The sequence below is a fragment of the Conger conger genome, chromosome 14 (assembly GCF_963514075.1).
Source record: "Conger conger chromosome 14, fConCon1.1, whole genome shotgun sequence".
In the NCBI taxonomy this organism is placed as follows: domain Eukaryota; kingdom Metazoa; phylum Chordata; class Actinopteri; order Anguilliformes; family Congridae; genus Conger; species Conger conger.
The window spans coordinates 34,255,798-34,282,203 of record NC_083773.1 but is presented as its reverse complement, the minus strand read 5'-3'; the positions used below and the strand labels follow the sequence as shown (position 1 = coordinate 34,282,203).

Sequence of the window (26,406 nt, the reverse complement as noted above, 5' to 3'; positions counted from 1 at the left end):
AGTCAGTGAGCACTTAATTAGGTATTTATTAGACTTATTTTGTAGACTTCTACTGCTGTAGCCTATCCACTTAGAGTTATGATGCGTTGTGTGTTCAGAGATGCTCTTCTGCATACCACTGCTGTAATGTGTGGTTATTTGTGTTACTGTCGCCTTCCTGTCAGCTTTGACCAGTCTGACCATTCTCCTCTGACGTCTCTCATTAACCAGGCGTTTCTGTCTGCAGAACTGCTGCTGACTGGATCTCAGCAGCAGTCCCGGACATCAGCAGTCTGCCACCAACAATCATTCCATGGTTAAAGTCACTTAAATCATATTTTTTCCCCATTCTGATGGTTGATATGAACATTAACTGAAGCTGCTGAACCGTATCTACATGATCGTATGCATTGCACTGCTGTCATCCAATTGGCTGATTAAACAATTGCATTAATAAGTAGGTGTAACAAAGTAAAAATGTTTCTAATAAAGTGCTCAGTGAGTGTATATATTGAGTGGATGGTCTGTGCAGCAGGTCTGGCTATTCTCTGTGTTGTGGCAGGATGGTGAACGAGAACCTTCCTCGCTGGGTGACGGACCCGGAGGACAGGCTGGTGCACATCAACGTCGGGGGCCTGAAGAGGAGCCTGTGCTCCAGCACTCTGCGCAAGTTCCCAGACACGCGTCTGGGCCGGCTGCTGGCCTGCCACTCCGAGGAGGACATCCTGCAGGTGTGCGACGACTACGACGTGCAGCAGGGCGAGTTCTACTTCGACCGCAACCCGGGGCTTTTCCCCTACGTGCTGCACTTCTACCAGACGGGCAAGCTGCACATCATGGAGGAGCTGTGCGTCTTCTCCTTCTGCCAGGAGATCGAGTACTGGGGCATCAACGAGTTCTTCCTGGACAGCTGCTGCAGCTACCGCTACCACGACCGCAAGCTGGAGAACCGCCACAAGAACTGGGACGAGGAGAGCGACGTGAGCAGCGTTGACACCTCGGTGGATGAGATCTCCGACCTCAACAAGGACATCCTGCAGTTCCAGGACATGCGCTGCGGGAACCTGAGGAAGTGCCTGTGGCTGACGCTGGAGAACCCGGGCTACTCCATCCCCAGCAAGCTCTTCAGCCTGGTGTCCATCGGGGTGGTGCTGACCTCCATCGCCATCATGTGCATCAACAGCATCCCCGAGTACCAGACGTTCGATGAGAACGGAAACATGCTGGAGGACCCTACCATGCAAGCTCTGGAGCTCTTCTCTATCTGCTGGTTCACCTTCGAGGTGGTGACGCGGATGCTGCTGGCGCCCAACAGGCGCAAGTTCTTCCTGCACCCGCTGAACGTGATTGACATTGTTTCCGTGGTGCCCATCTACATCACATTCTTCTTCGACCTGGTGGCAGGCAGCGAGTCAGAGCTGGGGAATCTGGGAAAGCTGGTGCAGGTGTTACGCCTCATGAGGATCTTTCGAGTGCTGAAGCTGGCCAGGCACTCCACCGGCCTGAGGTCTCTGGGGGCTACGCTGCGGGTGAGCTGAGAGTACGCCTGCTACACTACACTGCTACACCACAGCTACATTACTGTTACTGGCAGGACCTATGCACCTATACCAACCGTAGCACCAAACCAGGCAATGTCCAAAAACCAAGGCCCATAGCAGGAAAAATGTTTACACATTGCCCTTCATAAGGAAATGCTGCTAAATATTTTGAGGAAATTGGGTTGATTTATTTCATAGTTTCTTTACTGCAAGTCAAAGTGAGAGTCTTTATAAGGATTATACAGCAAAAATGCTTTTGTTTCCCTTATATAATTGTCTTAATGCTTTCAAATGAATCCTTGAGTTTTCCAATGTAATTGCCAGCATGTGACTTGTCCAATGTAAGTGTTTGCAATTGCATTACAAATGACTTGGTCCTTCACTTTGGCATCTAACCAAACATAAAATTTTGAATCAGAAATACACTGATGCTTGATACAGTACAATGTGTATTATTTCTTTCTTTCATTTTTTTGCCAGCAGAGGACACTGCTTTGCTCATAAATTTGAATGTCTTAATCAACAGAGCTATAATACCTATAACAAGATGTTAATGCTTAAAATCTAGTTCAGATGCATAATGTTAAATGCAAAAGCGTTCAGATAGTGACACTGATTTTGTTGTTTTGGCTCTGTACCCATTATGCTCGATTAGAAGTGCAACAATAAATATACGGTGGGGTGCAAAAATTGGGCACCCCTGGTTTAACATGTCTGTTACAATTAATCTGTATGTGATCAAAAGCAAACCTGAAATCGTACTAGTTAAACGAGACCTTTCTGCTCATTTTAAAGCAAGAATGCTTTTTCTTTTCATTTTTTACTGTTTGGTCTGTTTGGAAGACGAAGAAAGATTTCAGATAGAATGGCCTGAGACCTGGTGAGAAATGCTCAGAAGAACCCACACATCACTGCAAAAGAGCTGCAAAAAATAGTAGCGAACACAGGTCTAGCTGTTCACAGGATAAATTTGCCAGAAAGAATGACAAAACAAAATTAAGCATCTGAAGTATGCAAAAGAAAAAATTGAGAAGCCTGAAGCCTTTTGGAACAATGTGCTTTGGACTGACGAAACCAAAATTTAAATTTTTGGCCACCACCAAAGAAGGTATGTTTGGAGAAAAAAGTTTGAAGCCTTTGTAGAAAAGAACACCTTGCCAACTGTGAAGTATGGAGGTGAATCCATTATGCTTTGGGGTTGTGTGGCAGCTGGGGGTACAGGAAATATTGTGTGAGTGGAAGGAAGAATGGGTTCCACCAAATCTTAAGAAATTAGCCCCTTAAATCTCACCGGCCCAGGGCTGGGTTGGTGTGGGTTTCTTTTGCATTAATTTATTTTTTCATGGTTCAAATGTCAATTACTATGGTAGCAGGATATACCATTTGAAAGCTTTAAAACTTGCGGCTCTATCTCTATGACCTATTTTAAGATGCCATTGCTTTAGTGACAACCGTTCCTTATTTTATAACATGTGGGTGGCAAAACAAGAGTGGGGGGGACCTCTCTGCATTTTGGAAATCCAAAGACTACACAAATCAAGGTAATGTCAGTGTCATCTTTGTGGCAACGGTCCAGTGAACCAAATGCATAATAGTTTCTAATTCTAAAAAGTACACATTCTAATTATTATCCACAATGATCTGCATCCATTTAAAAATAGAAAATATGTTAAGAAAAAGGGGGCGATAATTAAGTCATCTTGCTTTAGCATTTGAAGAAATGTGTCAGGTTTAGCGTTGTACCATTTAGAGGTCAGGTTCACTTCTGTTCATCCATCCATCCATTATCTGAACCCGCTTATCCTGATCAGGGTCGCAGGGGGGCTGGAGCCTATCCCAGCATACATTGGGCGAAAGGCAGGAATACTCCCTGGACAGGTCGCCAGTCTATCGCAGGGCACACACACCATTCACTCACACAGTCATACCTACGGGCAATTTAGACTCTCCAATCAGCCTAACGTGCATGTCTTTGGACTGTGGGAGGAAACCGGAGTACCCGGAGGAAACCCACGCAGACACGGGGAGAACATGCAAACTCCGCACAGAGAGGCCCTGGCCGACGGGGATTCGAACCCAGGACCTCCTTGCTGTGAGGCGGCAGTGCTACCCACTGCACCATCGGTGCCGCCACCACTTCTGTTCACTTAATTGTAAAAGGCTTTTTGACCAGGGCTGCCCAAATCCTTGCACATTACTGTAAAATTAAAGTGCAGACTGTCAGTTCTAAATTGAGGGTATTTACATCCATATTTGGTGAAATATGCAGGAATTACAGTCCTTTTTAGACATAGTCTCCCATTTTAAGGGAAAAAGTCATTGGTTCCTCAGCTGTTTCTTGGCCAGCTGTGTGTCTTTGCATCATTAGTTCATGCACAAGAAAGCAAACAAAAGGTCTACAGTTCATGCTAGGTGTTGTATTTTGCATTGGGAATCTGTTGTTATTGTCTCTAAACACGAGAAGTGTCAATACCAATAAAGCAGGGCATCATGAAGCTGAAAAATCTGAATAAATTGATCAGAGACACTGAGTGTGTCAAAATGAACTGTTTGATACACTGTTAAGAAGCAGGAATGCATGGGAGAGCACTGGACTACTGGATGACCGAAGAATAGTCAATTGTGAAGAAAACCCATTTCAACTGTTGAGCAGGTCAAGAATACTAATAGGCATTGATGTGACACAGACATGAAGAGAAGACTACCCCAGCATAGCCGCAGAAAGTTCACTGCTAGATGCAAAAAAGTACATTGATAAATTGTAGTCTTATGGGCACCTACCCTCATCAAAGGTCCCACCCTTATCTGTGAAATATGGTGGAGGTCCTGTAGTATTATGGTTTGGGCATGTACGAGCTGCCACTGGAACCGGCTCAATGATGATGGATTGAGTGACAGGACTTGCTTCCAGTTTTCACAGTTCTCTATCCAAAAGTTTAAAGTAATTTACCTTAAGAAGCCATTGTCTGCCAGATCAGACACAGGACAGGACATCCAGACCTCAGAGAGCTGTGAGAAAGAGAACTTGTATGCTGCATCACAATAGAAATCCCTCACCAATCCAGAACATATATCGTCCTGTTTCGCTACCTGTTTCAGTTTCAGTCTAGCGTGTGCAATGACAAACATATTTCTCTATAAAAGGGCTGTTTATAGCAGAATAAATATTTTAAGGCTCAGATGTTTATTTCTCTATTCATTATGCTGTCCATTGTCCTCAGGAATACCCAGAGAGTTGCTAGGTGTTGACGGTGTGGGACGAGGGGGTGGGCTAAGGGTTGATTCAGGGTAGTTTTGGATAAACTAGGTTGGGATAAAGGGGATGGGCATACAGAGTTGTTCAATTGTACTGCCCTTTCTCGAGGTTCTTACTATCCATCCTTGGGAGCTACTTAAATTATGCCTTAGTGTCAAACATAGGTCATAATGATTGGTGTCCATTTCTTTTTTTGTTTTTAGTCCATCATTTGATACGACTGCTATTAGGTAGGACGGCACAACCTATTGAAATTGTTTTCCGGGAGATACATTACATTACATTACATTATTGGCATTTGGCAGACGCTCTTATCCAGAGCGACGTACAACAAAGTTCATACCCATAACCAGGGATAAGTTCGCTGAAAGACCCTAGAGGGAAGTACAATTTCAACTGCTACCTGTACAACAAAGAGAAGGACATGGGCCATTTTTTTTTGAACAAACAAACAAACAAACAGAGCAAAAGTGACCAAAGTTAACTATCCAAACACTGCTTACCTGGCCAACTAAAAATACCGATACACAAAGCTACGAAAGATACGAATGTATTTTTAGGGAGGTGCCAGGAAGACAATGGAGTGTGGTGGTGTGTTGGTGGGAGGGATATTAGCAAATTTTTCCAGACATTTCCATACCATTTCCTCATCTAAAACATATTTCTGGGCATGCAAGACTTAAATATAGGAGAATTCCGGAATTTTCAGGAGGGGTGGGCTGTCTGGATTGTTGTCTTGACCACTGTAAAGAAGTTAAATTATGGAAGTGGCTGAAGGTCTACAGTTTTGCAGTACCTACCCTTACACTTGCTCCCTCTGCCTTTCCTGTCTGTAGCACAGTTACCGGGAGGTGGGCATCCTCCTTCTATATCTGGCAGTGGGCGTGTCGGTGTTCTCGGGCATAGCCTACACGGCTGAGTATGAGGAGGACGTGGGACTGGACACAATCCCAGCCTGCTGGTGGTGGGGCACGGTCAGCATGACCACAGTGGGCTACGGCGACGTGGTGCCCGTCACCATCGCCGGCAAGTTGGCGGCCGGGGGCTGCATCCTGGGAGGAACCCTGGTGGTGGCCCTGCCGATAACCATCATCTTCAACAAGTTCTCCCACTTCTACCGCAAGCAGAAGGCCCTGGAGGCCTCGGTGCGCAACAACAACCGGAGGAGGTGGAGGCGGCCGGGGGAAGAGACGGACGGCAGCTTGGACAGCCAGTGTTTGGAGGAGCTTGAGGAGGATGAGGATGATGATGAGGAAGAAGGGGTGGTGAACTACAGCTACACGGACATCCCGCCTTCCTGGGAGAGTGTGGTGCGAAGGAAAGAGCCTCACGTCCTCTGAGCTCTGGGTTTCCGTGGTAAAACCTAAAGGTGCATGAAGAAGCTGTATATTGCTGTACCTCAGTTATACACCTTTCATTTGTGTCACCTGCATTACCTGTAGCATCACGGTCAAGCATGGGCTTTGCTCATTGCCAGGACTTTGCATTTGCAGTAAAATAGAAAGTGTACCAAGGTCCCAGTCCAATGCTGTGAAGCCCACTTAAGGCACCACTCTCAGACAAGAGAGCTGGCACTCTGGTACACCATGTTTCCCCATGCATGAGGAATTGCACCTCTTCTGTCACTACCCTGGTGCACCTCATACAGGCTCATGAAAACTTAAACAGCACTACTATGTAGAGGACCTGGGATGCTTTTACACGCCGCACCAAGAGCATGGTACATTTTTGCAGCTTTTTACTGTGTCTTGTGACCAAATTAGTACAGGAGAAAGTAATTTTCATGATAATTATGGTGACAGTTATCATAACAATGTCAAGCGATATATTCAGTGCAACACCCAGTGAATCAGAATCGAAAGAACAAAGTCTGATGCTAACTGCATGGCTCCAATTATATAATAGCCCCATTTACCTTTAGATTAAGCAGTTATAGAACCCACCAATCTAAGGGACAATAAGATTTACTGTAGGAGCCTATTACATAATATGTGTAAGTATGTGTGACATATTGCCTTCATTCATAAAATTCTAGCCTAGCAGAGAAGTAGACTCAAACTGCTGCCTGCTGTAGACCTACTGTCACTGTACTGTCAGAAAGCAGAACCTGGATCATCTCCTGTAGAAATGTGGTCAGGGAATGGAAGAGATGGAGAGATAGTTTCCCTCAAGCCTTGATTTCACTGGACTGGGAGCTATGGCTTACTGATGAAATTAGACCATAACTGCCTACAAACATAGTTGAGTCACAGGCCTGTGATCTTATTAAGGCTGGTTTTCCTTGTTTGAGTGAATTATTACCATCTTATCTCACATCTGCTGCACCTGCATTTTCAAATTGGAAAAAAAATTCTCCTCAGACCTTTTAAGTCTCTAATGTTCCAGTTCTGTGGAGGTTTTTTTTCTTCCTTGGCCTCAGTGTTCTAAACCACGTGAGGAAACGCAGCAGTTCTGTTAAAACCTGAATTACACTAATGCTTTCAGACTTCCCTGGAAGCAGTGCCTCTATGAGGCTTACTATATGTCGGAGCACATTAGCAGTAACACTAGCTTCTTTGAACATTTAAGGATTCATACCTCCTACTGAAACTCAATCCTCCCCTGTAGAACTCCGTGAGGATTTAAACCATATTACACACGTTAGCTGGGTTGTGATATTTCAGTCTCCCTGTGCAGGTTAAAGCCCCCACGGCATTCTCTATAAGCTTTCATTCCACACTTATATGTGTAGGTGGGGGGGCAGGGGTTGTCATCTTTTCACTGTGTACTAGCATTGTCATTTGTATTTGTCTCTTACATTGGCAGTTGTCTTCTGGGAACATAATTATTTTGGGCCCACTGTAATGTAGCAAGGCTCTAACTCAAACCGGATCAGTCCTGGCGGTTATCTCATTCCCCAGCTCTTTTTCCCAGAGTCCCAGTTATTGTATACTGCGTCAATACAAAGAGACGCCTACCCCTCGTCTCCAGGGGACGTTGCAGTGTTAAAAAGAGCTTCCTCAGAAACCAGGAGCTCAGTTCTCCCCTCTGGTCTTCCATTCATAACGAGAGATTTTTAATCACATTTCTCCCAGTGTCCAAAATCCTTTCTTCATCTTTTTTTCTAAGGGGAAATGGGAGCTCCTGTGTCAATATTCTTATTTAGTCAGTGTTTTTATTTATTTATTTATTTATTTATCTATCTATTTATTTATAAATTAATAGTAATCATACTTCATTTGGAAAAACTTATGGTCCCCACACAGACATGTATGATGATTGTAGCCTGCAGTGGAATGGTAGCCAAAGATGTAAGCATGAATTTGGGAATAGATTTAGTACACTGCTCTATGATCTTTGGTTTAAACTGGCTGTTTCACTAGAATTAAAAATACAATGTATTGCAAAAGTATCAGCGTCCTTCCAATTATTTTAACTTTTGTGGTAGAGATGTATCCAACTTTTAAGAGTGCAATACTAGTACTGTAATGGGTGAAGGGAGTTAACTGTATGCAAAAACTTCAAAGCAAAATCAAAATCTTAAATGAGTGATTAACATTTAAGGTGCAAAATTTGGTGGAAGCACCTATGGCTGTACTTCCAATTTCTTCCAACTTTCCATATTAGGGAGGTCACTTTTTTATCTATTAATCTTGCTAAATGGCTAGAAATTGTTGATGGAGCAGCAGTTTTCAGATTTTCTATCTGATTCAAATCAGCACATTGGACACAGGACACTGGAACCATGTTCCAAATTAGTCTTCTGACCACCAACCCTTTTGCCACATATTCACAGCATCCCTTAAATGCCTTATTGCAAATCAAATATGGGATTTGAAATGCTGTTTGGTGTAATGGGTTCTGTGTCACTGCTATATACAACAGCTTTGTGGTGTGACCCGGATATTGGCTCGAGAATTTAATTATTCTGCCATCTCGTCCATTAAGCTCAACAGCAACCAACTGCCGCTCAGTTTGTTTGGTCTGGGCAGTGTCCTGACGGTGGAATACACTTTCCTCTTTAAATGATACTTTGTGACTTTTACATGCTTCATAAACCTCTTAAAATACACATCCGGAGCGAATTTGCATAGATGGGTATATTCATTTATTTCGACTGACAATATTTTTGAGTCGAGTTGTCAAGGTCAACTAATTTAGGACCGTGGAGAAGTCATGCAGTATTTCATTTCTATTTCTTCTTGTTTTGATTAGGCTGTGTAGTTCAGACTTATGAAATTTTAAGTTTTATGGTTACAAACCAGAGACAGAATGTGAAAACTGTGCAGGGGGGCCCAAGTATTTGTTGGAAGGTACTGTATTTTTCATGTGATGTTTAGGGTAGGTAGAGCAGTTTTGCAGTATGTGGAGGCCATTGACACAGAGAAGCACTAATAGCCTGGGTAATTTGTAAAGAGGCTTGTCATATATTGACATAATTGGGCATGATGTATATCATCAAATAAAAATCTCAGTGAAGTTTGAATCAGTGGGACTGTAAAGAAAACACCAATATTTTGGGACTTAGACAAGATGTTTGATTTCATTTTGTGCTTTCACTGGCTCAATTTCCATGTTGGCATAACGTGTTAGCTTAGCATAAAGACTTGAAGACTTGAGTCAGCAGCCTACCTCCTTCAAAGTGAAGAAATACAACAAATACAACAAAAAGCAATTCTGAAGCTGTCTTATTTACTAAATGCATAAAAGCATGCAGATGTGGTCAAGAGGTTCAGCTGTCAGGCCAAATGTAAGAATGGGGAAGAATTGTGATCTAAGAAACTTTGACAATGGAATGATTGTTGTTGCCAGACAGGGTGGTTTCAGTATCTCAGAAACAGCTGATCTCCTGGTATTTTCACACACAACAATATCTAGAGTTTGCAGAGAATGGTGCAAAAAACTAAATCAGAGGACATAGCAGAAGGGCCAGACTGGTGACAAGCTGACAAGAAGATGACAGTAACGAAAATAACCTACGCATTACAACAGTGGTATGCAGAAGAGCATCTCTGAACACACAACGCGTCAAACCTCTAAATGAATAGGCTACAGGAGCAGGAGTAAAAAAAAAAAAAAAAAAAAAAGCTCTATTAAATTACTTATAACTAGGTTATAACTAGCTCACTGAGTGTACGTACATGGGACATCTACTGCTGGTTAACTTACTAAAGGTATATTACAATACAGTAGATATCGTTTATTGATAGCTAAATTGATCACCGAAGAAGTGCTTATCCTTCAATGATCCTATATTTCACTAAATATAGCCATTTAGCGAGTCAATAAAAAATGTTTGAAAACTACAGTGGACTATGGAGTCAAGGCACCAGTTATTTTTAAAAGGGCATTAAGCCAAAAATGCAGAGCAACCACTGCAATTGCCATTGGCTGCCCTGCAATTCAACCACTGGATTACTTTATAAAGGTGTGGGGGAAAATGGACCACTTCAACATCTGACCATGTGTTAATCATCAACTGAGACGCACAAATCAGCTGTGTCATCATTTTTGGTGGCCTTAGATTCTATGGCAGTCTTATTTTAGGATGAAATAAACACCATTGCGCAAGAGAAAAAGCTGCTGCAGTCACCCCATTAAAAATTCATTCATTGACTATTTGGGCCATTAAAGGTCATAGAAATAGCAGACAAGTGGGAACCAAGCTTATTTCATTTCACTTGACTATTCAGCCATGTCAAAGTGAGTCACAGATCAGACAGAATAAAGTTGACTCGTTTTTGTTTGGTTCACAGTAGTCCTTGTAGGCCTCTCCGGTAACTGCAGAAGAGTCAAATATACTTAAATGAAATGGGCATTAAATCAGTGAGTGATGTTTGTAATATTTGCTTCTATTAAGAAGTACAGGGCTCCCGACTTTGACTACTTGGATGTTTTTTTTGTAATTTGTTTAAACGGATGTACAGGTGCAACTGCAAAGAAATTTCCGACAATTCGCAGGTACCGGGGAGTAGGTGACAAATTACTGGAGAGGTGAGATGTCTGTGTCCTGTGTCGATTAATTCATATTTTTGCAGCAGTTGTGCACATTCTTCATTATTCTTTGTTATGATTTTTTACTTTATGAGTGTGTGGGGGGGGGGGGGGGGGGGGGGGGATTCAGAACAACTGATATAGACCACTGCAAAATGTATCATAATAACTTAAATGAGCAATGCCACATCAAAATGTATCTTAACTTAAATGAGCAATGCCACGTCAAAATGTTGTGGCAGAAAAGTTTGTGATTGAGCCACCAGTGGAAAACATTACTCTGAACCTGTGAAGTAATAATAATAATAATAATAATAATAATAATAATAATAATAAAATAATAATAATAATAATAATTTTAAGAACAATAAAAAATGTCACTGCAAAATGCATACAACCCAAGCTGAGGCAATAGATCTGAAAATGTTTTTTAATAAACAAGCATTCAAAAAAACAGAAGAAAATCAGACAATGTTAATTGACGTGCACACTTTCCATCAACGCATAATTTAACAAAGCATATACATTTCAAACACTATGAGCCAATGAGTTTCACAGGCCAGGACAGATGGGCCAGACAGCAGTCCTTCACTGACCGAGCTGAAATGTTCTCCAGTGTTCATTCTTAGACTGACAGTATATAATCCGACTTATACAAAAGAGGGCAAGGAGATGGCAATGGAGGGTTATTCAGTTAAACGTATAGGTCATGATATTTACCAAATAAAATATGAAGACCATAATATTTACTAAATGTACCTCAAATTAATGTCTCAATACTGTACTTGGAAAAACTATGCAAAACATGGCATGATGCCTAAGTAAATGGTAACCTGTGTCCACATTAATCAGTCATTACTTGCTTAACGTACAGCATTCGTAAGTAATTTAATTACAGAAAATAAATGAGACATCTAAAAGAAATCCCTTTTGAATCATTAGTAACAAGGTTCAACAGTCAATTTGTTCTGATCAGTCATTAATATTGCAATTTATTTTTATGAACAATACTAGAAACCAAGAAAAACCTGAGCAAATCCTGAGTTGCTAATTTACACATGCTCATTCCAGTTATGAAAAAATAGTGACATTTTATATGCAGTAACTAAAACCCAATAAACTTTTATAAAAAAATAGCACTTCTGTTTTTGTTCCACAAACCCCTGGAATGTTTGAAATCCCTGCAGCAGATCAAAGAAAACTTGCGGCAGATAAAAAGCTAGGATAAAAAAAACAGGCTAAACAGCAAAATCCAAATAAAAATACAGCAGATCACACAAAAAGTGCCAGGCAGTTTAAAAAAAAGAAAAGAAAAAAGAAAAAAAGGTTTTCCTCCTGAAGCATTTTCCTACTGAGGCCAGCTCTCATGGGCATTGACCGATGTGCATTATCTCCCATCCCGTATTGAATTAGCCCCCGCCCTCCCCTCCATCAGAAAATCGGATCAGGAGCCCCACACAGCTCCAGCCTCACCCAGGCATGCGTGTGTGAGAACATGAGCGCTTCCACAGACACCCTCCTGCCAGGGCTCCCCTGCCTCCATGGCCCCGGGATGGACGACGGCTACATTCCTCAAGCGCCTGTTTGTCCCTGTTTGTTTGTTGTGACGTCAAATAGAGCAAAACCCCTCACTCACAGTAAATGCCTGTGGGGGGGGGCATGATAGTGCACTGTATTCCAGACTGCTATAAGTACCAAAAACACATCAAAACGGTTAGAAAAATTAACAAAAGTATAAACCAATGCACTCAAAAATCATTCCGCTTAAATATAAACAGTGCATTTGTGATTTCTACAGTGTGGTTCTCATTGTCCTGACTACAACACTGTTACTTGTAACCCAGGTCACTCAGTACCACACTCTTGTAACTCAGTACATTAGCTCTACTACTCAGTACCATAGTCCAAATACTAAGCACCAGCACTGCAGGCTTGTTTGCCTAGTGCACTAGCCCTGTCACTCAGTACCCCATCTCTAACCCTCTAGGTGATGGGAGAAATTATGGAATACGAGGGTGGTTAAAAAAAAGAAATACTGAAAAAAAAGAGTACATCAACCCTGAAAAAGATGCAATAAATTAAAGAAAAGAATGCCTGTTTGGCAGTTTTCACTCACAGCACTGCGACCTTATGTCAAGTATGATAAGACTATAAGAAAAGAATTGCATTTAAAAGTCCAGCTTTGCGACGGAGTGAGCTCCCGTATTGATCCGTGTGGAAACCCAGCTGGACCAAGCAGGGCCCGCTGCTCACAGGTTCTGCTGCCGGCGCTTCTTGGCCTGAATGGCATCTAGGATGGGCTGGCGCTTGGCCTGGTAGCGCTGTCGGATCTCTTCGATCTCCTGCTCCATCTGAGGATCCAGGGAGGCCAGTCTTACCCGCAGCTCGTCCACACTCCAGCTCCGCATCTACAAAACAAGGACCAGGAGTCAAGAGCCAGACCACCTTCCGCCTCTCTGACATCGCACAGACCGCCCGCTGTCTCTCTGACATCACACAGACCGCCTGCTGTCTCTGTGACATTACACAGACAGCCCGCTGTCTCTCTGACATCACACAGACCGCCTGCTGTCTCTGTGACATTACACAGACAGCCCGCAGTCTCTCTGACATCATACAGACCGCCTTCTGTCTCTCTGCCCGCTGTCTCTGTGACGTCGCACAGACCGCCCGCTGTCTCTCTGACATCACACAGACCGCCTGCTGTCTCTGTGACATTACACAGACAGCCCGCAGTCTCTGACATCATACAGACCGCCTTCTGTCTCTCTGCCCGCTGTCTCAGTGACGTCGCACAGACCGCCCGCTGTCTCAGTGACGTCGCACAGACCGCCTTCAGCCACTATGACGTTCCACAGAACACCTTCTACCTCTTTATCATTGCACAATAACCCCCCCTTTGTGCTGTAATAATGGCCTCACATCTGACCTCAAATGGGCCACTTTCATTAAATCTCATCCATGTGATGTAAAACTGCCCACCTTATACAAGCTACCTTCATGGACAAACGTATAGAGAAAATGAATGAATGAACCAAAGATTTCTGCTTGGCTGATCCACAGTACACCTCAACAGCCCAGTAAGCAGAACCCATACCCACTGGAACAAGTATTTGTTTGACTGAAACGGCAGCCTGTATACTCTCGTCAGGTCTCTTTGATTTTAATCTCAAAGAGATCAACCAAGATGAATAAAATAGACTTCATATTTGAACTATTTGGGGGCCTATATAACCACACATTCCACAGTATTAAATATTTGTAAACAAAGTACATTTGATTAAGCATCTCCAATGTTAAGAAATGTCTGTACATCGTGAGCATTAACCACAATTCAAAAGCCCAAAATAAGGAATCGCATTTGCAGCGACTCTGAGGGCGGTAAAATTTTCAAAAAAGAAGCCCACTGCCGATAGCTTTTCCCCTGGGATCCGTTGTAGCCACATTACGAGCATGATACGGCTATTTACTGCCCCGATCGATGAGATAAAAATAACAGTGGCGTCTGCGTCCTGCGTGAAGGGCGCGGCCCTGACTTACCGGGTGCGACTGGGGCTGAGCTGACAGCCAGCAGACGGCCACACTGGTCACCAGGCAGAGATCAATACGTCAGTGAATGAAGGCCACCAGTCCCCCTCTTTATATGAAAGCTTGAGCGATTCAGAAACCGCTCGCTCGCTACCGCGGTGTGCTACGGACGTCTGGGAGGTAGAGGAGAGGAAATGTGGGTAAAGAGAATTAGAAGAGAGGTATGAAAAAGAGACTGGTTTCGCGCAAGGGTGCAACTTTAGAAAGACCAAGATAGCCCCCTCAGCCTTTTAGGATCAAAAACAGAAAGAGAAGAGTCTAACTCAACTCTCCTTACTGTCTCACTGTCTAACTCTACTCTCCTTACTGTCTCACTGTCTAACTCTACTCTCCTTACTGTCTCACTGTCTAACTCTACTCTCCTTACTGTCTCACTGTCTGACTCAACAACTTGCAAAGAGTAGGATATTCATTTCCGTCACATAGGAGCTATCTGTATTAATATAGATTAACAATGGCCTTGCAATCTAGTAGACCATTGCTATTTACAAACACATCCTTTTCTTTGTCATCATTATCAATCATTCTTGAAAGAAAAAAATAATTCCTAAGAAAATCATCTAAATTTCATAAAACACTTACAAACCCATTTGTACTACCACAGTATGCAGTGCAGCCAGAAAATCCATTATCAGAGCACCAATATATTAAATACAGTGAATAGCCTTGAACAGTTCCTGGAAAATTATTCTGCTTGGCAGAAGTTTCTCCAGTCATCCAGTCACAATAGCACCATTTACTTCTGCTGAAAGGCTGTTAGCCAAGCAGATGTTAGCGTGTGGGTGAGAGATATCCTAGTTCCCGCTGGAACAAGCATTGGCCAGTGTTGGCCAGTAGCAGGCACACTGCCCTCAGAGCCAAACAAACCCCCAAACCCCAGTCCAATAACAAGACTGGGCTGCAGGAGACTCAATCTTTCAAACGACATGTCAAAATGAGGATCAGGCATCAAAGAGCTCACTGCACTGCAGAGATTAAGGCGTTCCCACTGTCCTGGCAAACTGGATCGTCCCAACTTGGTGAGGTAATCATGATTTATTATGCTTAATTTTCTCCCACTCAACTTCCAGCTGACGTGCTAACCAATATTATGAAGTATTTGTTAATGATGGATGATAATTGTGATTGAGTATGACGAAGACATTGTTGATGACGATTATTATTAAACAAAATTAAACAAAAATTCAGCCTGATCCTTAAAACTTCTTCATTCAATAAAAGTTCCCCAAACCTGTAATTAAGATAATACAAATGGCACCTTTAAACCATATGTAATAAACAATCAATTAGTAAACAAATCAATCATAATGTCATCTATTAAACTACAAGTCACCTCTTGGCTACAAGCCAGTAAAAGGCTATCCAGCGTGGCAGACCGGTGGAAGGAGAGAAGGCCTTTGTCACCTTTTTCTGACCCAATCATAAGCAATGGATGCCAAGAGATTTCAGCCATCGATACAAATGTGGTTTCAGCCCTCTTCATCCAGCCCTCTCAGATGAATGGGTCATTACCTCTGCCATCAGACCTTTGCTCTTCATTAGAGACACAACTACCAGAAGTATTCCCTGTTCAGTCGCCTCTTTAACGGACACGGTCCTCAGTGACCAGGAACACAGTGAGACAGCATGGAGTATGGGACCATAATTACATCCAGACAGTAAAAGTACTCAGCACAGTGAGTGTAGTGCGGAGTAGAGTCAGACAGCAAGGAGAGGAGAGTTAAACAGTGAGACAGTAAGGAGAAGAGAGGAGAGTCAGACAGTGAGACAGTAAGGAGAGGAGAGTTAGACAGTGAGACAGTAAAGAGAGTAGAGTTAGACAGTGAGACAGTAAGGAGAGTAGAGTTAGACAGTAAGGAGAGTAGAGTTAGACAGTGAGACAGTAAGGAGAGTAGAGTTAGACAGTGAGACAGTAAGGAGAGTAGAGTCAGACAGTAAGACAGTAAGGAGAGGAGAGTCAGACAGTGAGACAGTAAGGAGAGCGGAGTTAGACAGTGAGACAGTAGAGTAGAGTTAGACAGTGAGACAGTAAGGAGAGTAGAGTTAGACAGTGAGACAGTAAGGAGAGTAGAGTTAGACAGTGAGACAGTAAGGAGAGTAGAGTTAGACAGTAAGACAGTAAGGAGAGTAGAGTTAGACAGTAAGACAGTAAGGAGAGTAGAGTCAGACAGTAAGACAGTAAGGAGAGGAGAGTCAGACAGTGAGACAGTAAGGAGAGCGGAGTTAGACAGTGAGACAGTAGAGTAGAGTTAGACAGTGAGACAGTAAGGAGAGTAGAGTTAGACAGTGAGACAGTAAGGAGAGTAGTGTTAGACAGTGAGACAGTAAGGAGAGTAGAGTTAGACAGTGAGACAGTAAGGAGAGTAGAGTTAGACAGTGAGACAGTAAGGAGAGTAGTTAGACAGTGAGACAGTAAGGAGAGTAGTTAGACAGTGAGACAGTAAGGAGAGTAGAGTTAGACAGTGAAACAGTAAGGAGAGTAGTTAGACAGTGAGACAGTAAAGAGAGTAGAGTTAGACAGTGAGACAGTAAGGAGAGTAGAGTTTGAATGTGTTATTACATTATCAGAGCTGCACCTTGTGAACAGAAACCACTTTATTCACAAAATCACCCAACATTCACTAATCTCAGAGTCAGTACTGTCCACCCACATTATGCTTAAAGGTATAATATTTGGTGGCCTTAAGAGGGAGGATTAAAGCTAATGGAAGACTTGCATTACTTACAGAAGAACATAAGAATATATGATGACAAGAAGAGAGCACTCAGCCCATCTAGGCTTGCCATTTGCTGACTGTCTGGATAGTATCCAGAACAGGGCAGCATCTGTGAATGACTAAGTGCCCTTATCACGACACTATACTTCCGCTCCTCAGATTGATTATGTGCCCATAGTGCGGCCGACTCTAAAACTAAATGTGCTATACGCCAGTCCCCCTATGCGTGCAGGGGCCTAATCCCCTGCCATGGCACCTTCTTACCTGTGATGCCTTCTTTAGTTGCATTAATTAAAGTATAGTCCGCTTGCTTGGATATACAATTGCCGCAGAAACAGTAGTTCTCAATGTTCTCAACCGTGCACCAAATAAGCTCTTTGGATGTTTCATAATATTTGGAAAAAGACCTTGCTGCTGAGTTTTCCTTCAGCGGCAAAAATATGGCTCTGTAGAGTTCCGTAATATAAAGCTGAAGTGCATTTAGAAAATTCATAAAATCTAGAGAACTATCTACCAAATCTATGGGGATGGATAAACAGTACTCTGGGTAAGTGGGAAAATATTTAAATTTCATACAGAACTAGAAAGAATGCACCCGGTAGGGCACAGACCTCCGCCAAGGCACAACACTCTCCCCTTACATGAATGTACACACCAACATTTCACGGCAATCTGGCATTACCTTTCCAGAACTGTGTGTCAATCACAAATCAAGTGTGATGTTGACGCTAGAGGAAATGTCCGAGGGTCACAAAAATCTATAGGTTTCTTCCTCTTGGGAACATAAATGTGCAAATGTGCATAAATGTAAATTTCATGGCAAACCAGAAATTACCTTCCCAGATATGTCTGTCACGGACGGATGGCGTTACATAAGCTCATTGGCAGAGGTAATCTCTTTCCAACTCTTAATTCCACGTATCTCTTCTTAACAAAGAGGATACTAATTGTGTATAGACTGGAAAAAATGTGGGCCCTAACCACTACACTACACTACACTACACTACGGATGCTAATGCTCATACCACTACATTACACACTACTGCTGCTCCATATTCACAGAGATTAAGGGATCTTTTCAGAAACAAGCCACACCTCCAAGGCATGAACCCTAGGGCCTAGTCAACACACAATTACCACAATACTTCACATGACGCTTGGCAAAACTATGACAAACACAAACCTTCCAAAACATTGTGACACTTCTTTGCTATTAGAGTCTAGAAACCTTGGGAAGGTCTAATGAATAAATGAACCTTACATGGACTTCCTTTGCTAATTTTGTCTCTCTCAAAGTTGAACAGTCATAGTAGGACATTTGTAAGTAAGCACGGCAGCGCGCTGTGAATGAATAATGAAACGGGCTCCTTTAGGGAGCCGTGCTCCTTGGCAGGCGAAAGCATGCGCCACTCGTGTCTGCCGGTTATTAAAACCTATGCATCAAAAAAAAACTCGCTCTCATTGTACCAGTACATACATAAACAGTGAACCACACAGGAGTTGCAGCCTCTGTGCTTGCTGGGGGCACCATTACAGTAAATCAGAGAAGAATGCGGTGTGCTGCAGCACGAGTGAGCACCGTGGTCTCGGATCAAATCCGACCCAAGACTGCGGCCGGCAGCCCCCATGGCGGGGGCACATAAAAACAAGAATGTTATGTGCTCGCTACATTACAGTACTTCTGTGCGCTTCAAAGTTCATTACGCTTCACATATGAAACCGGCAACCCGGTCAGGATGCAGAACAAGGAGGGTTACACAAGCTCGATATTAAGACCCTACTGTACTTTGCGTTCAGCAAGAGGACAGGCGAACCCTGCAATGTATTTCGGCGTACGCTGGAGAAACGCGTAGAAGACAGTCAAGGAAGACTTCTCCGCAGTAACACTAGTAAGAAAACCAGCTTCATTCAATGTTAGTCTTATTTATCTTCCTTGTCAGTTACGCTGACTCTCATCACTTCTGGTACAATCAGCTTCCCAGATGGCCAGTTAATGCAACCATTTATTATCATTGCTCCTTTTACTTTAAGAAACAATAGCCTGATAAACCAAGATTTCAGTGTGCATTTAAAGCAGCAGTCTGCTCTCATCATAGCTCGTAAAAATAATTTAAAAAGCTTGATTTCTAAAGCACCATTCATACATGAAAATGCAGCTCAATGTGCTTCTCAAAGATAATAAAATAAAACGCAAGATTAAATACATGAGCCTTGAGGCGTTGCTTATAATTGCGCAGTAGTTACCTGATGGATAGCAATTGCCAGTGCATTCCAGGCCTACACAGAATGCTGCGTCAACAGATTTCTTGCGTTTCATTCTTGGAACATTAAGGAAACAGGTGATTATGAAAGTGTTAGACTTGGAACATATACTGACAATCATAAATATATGATGGGGCTAAACCATTAAGCGCTTTTACAGACTAATAGAAGTACTATAAAATCAACCCTAAATGATACCGGGAGCCAGCAAATGGAGGCCAAAACTGGAGTGATATGTTCAGATTTCCTTGTTTCTGTTAAAGATTCTGGCAGCAGCATTTTGTATGAGCTGCAATCTATCAATCAACTTCTTTGGCAGTCCCGCAAAGAGTGCATTACAATAATCTAAACGACTAAAATAAAAATAAAAATCAATGAGTCAGCTTCTGTGTATCATTCAGAAAGAGGAATCGCCTGACACATGCTATATTTCTCAAATGAAAAAAGTCAGCCTTGGTACGTAGTCTATGTGAGGCTTGAATCTTAATTCAGAGCCGTCATTGCAAATACAGATATGTTCTTAATTGACCTGCCTGGTAAAATAAAGGTAAAATAAATTCAAACAAAGTCAAGTTCTCACTTCTGGAACCTGAGAAGCTACAGTGCCGTCCATAATGTTTGAATCTAAGCTTTAATAAAATCAGTGAATGTATACTTTAACCACATGTTAAATGTGGGATTCCAAATCACAATACAATTGTGGCAAATCAAGCCATAATGGGTCTTTGTCCCAAACATTATGGAGGGCACTGTAGATGCCCCCGTTTACGAAATATTTGATCTTTCTTTTTGTGCTCCTATGAGAAGAATTTCAGTTCTGTTCTTCAGTTTCAGCTCATCCAATCAACAATACTAGCTAAACGCAATTGGGTTAATGCATCAGGGTCATTTAGTGAAACAGAGATGGATAGCTGCGTTTCATCAGCATCGCTGCTAAAGTTGACACCGTAGTTACAAACGATTCTACCCAATGGAAGCGTGTATAACAGCATCAAACCATTTACCAGGGCACAATTCTTTTACGTTTTGTTCCAGAGCAGTTATGTCTTAAAGAGCTGTTTTCAACGATAGTAGCAGTTCAAGACGCTCCACAAAAAAATATGTACTGAGGTGGAGCCGTTTCAAGTGATGCAACTCGGGGCCAAGCAATGTTTCTGCATCCTGTTGTCAGATCATTTCGATTCGAAAGTGCTCTAACATTTTAAACTGCCATTTTTTAACTGATCCGAGTGGTGCATAGTGCATAAAGGCTTGTGGCACATAGAGGCAGTCTTTAGAGAAATGCAAATGAGACGAGACCAACTTTTTTTTTTTTTTTTTTTCTGGTAACGGCGTCTCTTAATGGATTTCCTACCGGAGATAACACTTGGAATAGTTCTCGTCTAGTTCTCGTCTAATAACAAGGTGGAGTCGTAAAGGGGCTTTTTGTTTGCTGCTGGGGATTAACAGATGAGGCACAGTCGTTCAGACCATGGATGAACGCGCGCTGGCTCCCACCGGAAGGAGGATGTTTGGCTGCAAAGGCACAGGCATTTGGGAATGTTCCGGCTCGTTGCTTTGATGCAGGAGAGTAACAGCTTGGAACTTTATAGACCACAGCCCACTCGTGCCACTCTCCCAAGAAATGTTTCCCCCTTCTCGACTCAAACGCTTCGGCAATAGAGTGAGAACAGCATAAGAATTTGCATTAAAAAGGAGTCAGCAGTGCCAGTGCCAACTGTGGCTGGTAGCGCCGTAGGACGACAGGCGATTGGTGAGTGTGTCGCCCCGCAGGTATGGAGGACTCAGTCGCTAGGGGTCTGCGTTTCATTGCTGTCTAGCAACCCCTGGTTACCCATGAGCAGCGGGTTACAGCCTCATATGAACGGTCTTCCTCTGACTCTATACAAGCTAAGATGCAGTCTGCGGTGGGACGAGAAGCAGCTGGTCACCATGCGTTTCAGAAGAGAATCACGGATGTCTCCGCGCTCCCAAATGTTTACACTCTCAGCAGTGGGGCGCAGGTAAGTGACCATTGTAATTTAGGGTGGATATTCGATGTGTGTATCCAAACGTGTGCCACTTTCCAGGCTTGGCCAAGTGTCTTTGTTCCTCAAAATGAGTCTGCCACTTTCATGAGGTACCAAACATGTCAGTCTCTCATAGGGGAAAATGTTCTGAGGAACCCAAATTAATTTTTGTAAATGAGGCCATTACACAAATACCAAGACAAAAGTACAAAAGTAAGTGGGAAATGTGCCAAAAGTACACACTTGTTTTTCCAAGGACTCAAGAGCGCAGTCAGCTTTCATATTAGGAAACATGGTTTCTTAAGTTAAAAATGGTGCAGTGCCTCAAGTAACGTCAAACAGGCCAGCTAATAAGAGAGGACTGAAAATGGGCTTCACAGCCAGGACAGACCAAAATGCATAAATAAGGGTTTGTACCCAGATAAACTCACAGGGACTAGCTACACCCAAAATAAGAGCTGCGGCTGAAAACAGAGCACTTTTAATAAAACAGCCTGACTAATGCTTCAGTGTCTCGCTTCTTTGACCTCACTATTTTTAAAGATGACGAAGGCAGACTTGAATCTACTATTTTGTGCAAACACATAATACCCCCATAACTTCCTTTTTTTATTTTTTTATCATGTTATATTTCAGCTTATTTTTGATTTGAAGTTAGAAAACATTTCTAACCAGCATCGCCAAGTTTATTTAAACATAAATACAAATTCAGTAAATCATTCATTCCTGGTTGCAGAGAAACACTGCATTCAATCCTCCCTGTGCAACTTAATTTAAACAAATCAATAATGCCAGTGTTGTAAATACATCCACACGAAGTTACCCTGATAACATCGAGAGTAGCTTTATAGTTTTGAATTGGTTGCAAGACCAGCTTTATTATCATTTCAGTTAACCATCTAGTGGTGCCAAAGTGATTAGATTAGATCTTCACAAGTTTCTGTCCTTTTGAATTTTAGACAGATTTTAAATAAGGAGCACACTAAGAATGAAGATCCTGTCATAAACACCACCGTCAAGGAGGTTGTATAATGACGTCTCTGTCAAGCCGACCTGAGAAGAAACATTGTAGAGGGTTTCTTGAGGTCAAGTAGCAATGACTGACCGTCCAACGCACTTCTGCTCCAATGTGCAAGAGTAACTACAGCAAAAACCGCAAACTGTTATGGCCGACACAAAGAGAACTAACCCGTTACTGACTAAACAGAACCGACAGTTCTCACATGTCAAAATGCGTGTAGGTCAGCCAGTTGCTGAGTTGAGATTTTCCCCTCTCCTGTTCTTCCTAAAAAAAATCACCACATCCTACCTCAATCCACCACTCATGTAAAATGGTGGCATACTTCACCCTGACTGTCCTGCCTGTTTCTGCATTTGCACTGCTTCCAAGCATTGCTTCTACCCAATCATGCAGAGTACAAATCAAAATCAATCTGCATTATGAGAGCAGCTCTTTTGAAGTCTGTCCCACAGTAGAAATAATGAGAACTGCATTGTAGGTATAAACCGATAAATTACATTACATTTCATTAATGGCATTTGGCTTCGCCTGGCTCACCCGCCCCCTTGGCCTGGCTCACCCGCCCCCTTGGCCTGGCTCACCCGCCCCCTTGGCCTGGCTCACCCGCCCCCTTGGCCTGGCTCACTCGCCCCTTTGGCCTGGCCCACTCGCCCCTTTGGCCAGGCTCACCCGCCCCCTTGGCCTGGCTCACCCGCCCCCTTGGCCTGACCCACTCGCCCGCTTGGCCTGGCTCACCCGCCCCCTTGGCCTGGCTCACTCGCCCCTTTGGCCAGGCTCACCCGCCCCCTTGGCCTGGCTCACCCGCCCCCTTGGCCTGACCCACTCGCCCGCTTGGCCTGGCTCACTCGCCCCTTTGGCCTGGCCCACTCGCCCCTTTGGCCTGGCTCACCCGCCCCCTTGGCCTGGCTCACCCGCCCCCTTGGCCTGGCTCACCCGCCCCCTTGGCCTGGCTCACCCGCCCCCTTGGCCTGGCTCACCTGCCCCCTTGGCCTGGCTCACCCGCCCCCTTCGCGTGCGAGTGGCTCATGTCACTCTCTATGTTCATGTCACTCACCATATTCATGTCGCTCTCTGCCGGCAGCTTGCGGTTGTCTGTATTGTGGTCGGCGTCTCCGGCCCCGCCATGGTGGTTGCCCTCCTCCTCCTTCCGCTCAAAGTACTCCAGGAATGAGGGCTTGGCCGGCTGCACAGTCTCTTCCACCCCTGCAGGTACAGCACGTTAAAAACGTTAAACGCATACGCACGAGTAAGACGATGCAAAAGGACATATCGTCAATCCATTAATCAAACGTCAAACTTTGAGCAATGCCAGGCTTGAAGAACCCCATTTCCTGGATGGACTGGCTCCCAACATCGGCCCTGACGGGTGTAGTTATGAGAGTTTAATATTACGGGCCACATTGAAACAGTAAGGCAAGCCTGGCCGGATTCTGAGCAGTACTGAACAAAGAATTCCAGTCAGAGGTGTGTATTATTGTCCTGGAGGGTACAGAAAGTTGAGACATAATTCAAATTGGCTACATTAAGTGCTTACTGTCCTCAGTTCTGCTTCAGGACAAAAACAACATTTATTTCCCACAGGACCGTTTACACAGAAAATGGCTCCAGGAGCTTCACTTACATCCACCACGGCCAGAGGAAATGCCACGAGGCACTTTAAGTGTCTAACAATTAAAGAAAAGCCTATTAGAGATTGCCGTGCCCAAAATCCATCATTTGCTTCCGTCGCGCAAACAACCCTCAGCTGGCAAAGCCGACACGGTCGTGCCCTCTCTCATGTAAACTCGTCCATCTTAAAGACCTCCTCCGGTCTAAATAATTAACTTGCTACAGGGAAAATAAAAAGGTTTTCGCTTTTAACCACGTTCGCGTTATCTGCATACGTGAACTCCCACCGAGAGAGGTCTCCCGGAGCCCCTGCCTCCCTCATCGAAGACCTTCTGCTCATGATTAATTCACCAGATGCTGAATTATTCAGGCTTTTCCCTATTGTCTCACTCGCCCCTTTCCCTTTCCCAATGGCGGCCTTGGAGGAAAAGCGAGAATCGCGGCACACTGGAGCAGCAGTTTGGGGCGCGGAGAATAAACAACTCACCGCGGCAGGGCTTTCCTTCCCTGAGGGGGGCGAGTGAAATCATCCCAGGGACGACATGAACAGGGATAATAAAACAATCACTGCCTGATTAACAACGTTTCCCTGGCTGCTACCACCTGACGTACATGATAGCGCTCACGTTATGCCCCCCCCGAGACACCCGTAGTACGGTACTGTAGGAGATGAATTATGAGTTATCTGGATAAAAACATCTCTCTCTCCCTCTCTCCCACTGTATCAGCTCCCATCTCCAGCACTTATTCCCTCTCGACCCGTCCGACTGCAACCGCCGCCCAGCTCTGCCGCACCTGTATCCTCAACGGAAACTCGGCTCCCTTTTCGGTTAGCAAGCCCTGTTTACTAACGGCTTTAGCTGTCGCTCGCCCCCTTTCGGGCGTCATCCTGCACGTTCTAAAGTGGTGGTTCCGCAGAGTGCTGGTGCGCGGCCTGAACACGAGTCCAGACGGTGATTCTGGCAGGCCCAGGGTGTCTAACCGCCTCCGGAAACCGTGCGGGAAACCGCACGCATGCGGCCCGGCACAGCCTCGAGCCTCTCTGGGCTGTACATGCCACAGAGCCACGAAACCCAGCAATGCCAGACCTTAACACAGCGCCTATGAATAAATCACCAGATCCGCAGTTAAGGAAAGCCCCGCTCTGGGACCGTACTCCAGAAAATACGGTTTCTTTTTTTTGAGGCAGCAGGCTCCATCAGGAGGTACCATCTGGACAGCCCCAGAGGCAACACAAGAATACGGGAAATGGTGCAGCTGCAAAGGGCTTTTTCCTTAGCTCCAATTCCTCTAAAATAAAGAAGCAATACTGGAGGAACACGACTGCACACTGATAACCACTATGTCAGAGAGTGGATCTCCAGAGAGAACTGGCACAATTATGAATCAGCAAAAAGAATAATATACCATCACAAAGATATTTAGATGATATTTATGCGGCTGTTGTGTCTGGATAAAGGCTTCACACCTACACAGAGTACACAGCATATTATATAATTTTTGTGACAGCGGCTGCAGAACGGGAATGAAACGGGCAACCTAATGTCTACGTGTGGACGTCTGTATGTGCATTGTGGGCCGCGGAGTTAGAGTGCTGGTCTGGACACTGGAACGCTGAGCTTTTCTGACATGCAGCGCTTCAGTTGCTTGTGCACTTGCACATCTGTCAGTGTAGATTACAGTCTCAGTCGTCATGTCACCCAAAGGGACTCCTTTACTGCAGAAAAAAGGCATTTTTACTTTCCCACTCATTTCCTCTTCTCCGGCAGACCGTAGTGCACTTTCTCAGTCGAGCACTGAGGGAACGAGGGCTTCGGGGCTGGGGTGCTGCAAATCAACTAAATGCTGAATTAATCTGTCTTCACGGGTAAACTGTACAGATTAATATCAATCTGGTCTCAAGAGCAAGGTAGGAAATCTAGGCATTCGAACCCCATAAAGCATTTGGCCTACTCCAGAAAAAGTTCCAAACATCAAACGCAAGTGATTCCCATTAACCGATGCTTAATCATTTCGGTTGGCCCACATAGACCAGAAGGAAGCTTGACATTTCATTTTTAACAAAACACAATTCAGGTAAGCAATATAAAAACTTAGTTAGAAACATGACCGGGTTCCGATCATTCCCAATATTTGATACCATTCCCGCATAACCATAAAACCATTTTCTCCTTAACATAAGCCTTCTGAGTTTAGATCACCATCAGTTCAGTGTAATCTATCATTTATTAAACTGCGATAAACTCATTATGATTTGTCTCTTTATACTGAATTCATCACAGCAAATGCCACTTTCAATGTTAAAGCCAACTTAAAGCCACTATACAGATGTGCAGGGATTGCACCAGACCTCCAGGCTGCAGAATCCAGTCACTAAAAATGACAGGGCCCATGTATGACAATACATGTAGTGCCAGACCAATACAGTTTCTAGTGAATACAATAAATATAT

The 26,406-nt window shown here is 43.8% G+C and overlaps 2 protein-coding genes across 2 annotated transcripts in view; one reads left to right on the top strand and one right to left on the bottom strand.

The window, feature by feature from the left end:
• The first annotated feature begins 542 nt into the window (after positions 1 to 542).
• Positions 543 to 6,487, top strand: si:dkey-43k4.5 (potassium voltage-gated channel subfamily S member 2). Its single transcript, XM_061220695.1, has 2 exons — positions 543 to 1,508; positions 5,613 to 6,487. The coding sequence occupies exons 1-2, from the start codon at positions 543 to 545 to the stop codon at positions 6,114 to 6,116; spliced, it is 1,470 nt and encodes a 489-aa protein (XP_061076679.1). The 3' UTR covers positions 6,117 to 6,487.
• Positions 6,488 to 11,165: 4,678 nt separating this feature from the next.
• LOC133109874 (serine/threonine-protein kinase 4-like) overlaps positions 11,166 to 26,406 on the bottom strand; it is a 30,081-nt gene continuing 14,840 nt past the window's right edge. The window contains exons 10-11 of the mRNA XM_061219595.1: positions 23,401 to 23,549; positions 11,166 to 13,157 (exon numbers count right to left, since the gene is read on the bottom strand). Coding sequence (XP_061075579.1) covers positions 12,999 to 13,157; positions 23,401 to 23,549 — 308 coding nt within the window. The 3' untranslated portion in view covers positions 11,166 to 12,998. The remainder of the gene's footprint in view (positions 13,158 to 23,400; positions 23,550 to 26,406) is intronic.

Bases quoted from the DNA above. Each gene is read 5' to 3' on its own strand.
- si:dkey-43k4.5 (XM_061220695.1), top strand. From the start codon at position 543: ATGGTGAACGAGAACCTTCCTCGCTGGGTGACGGACCCGGAGGACAGG. The intron at 1,509-5,612 runs GTGAGCTGAGAG...TCCTGTCTGTAG, and splicing joins CTCTGGGGGCTACGCTGCGG to CACAGTTACCGGGAGGTGGG.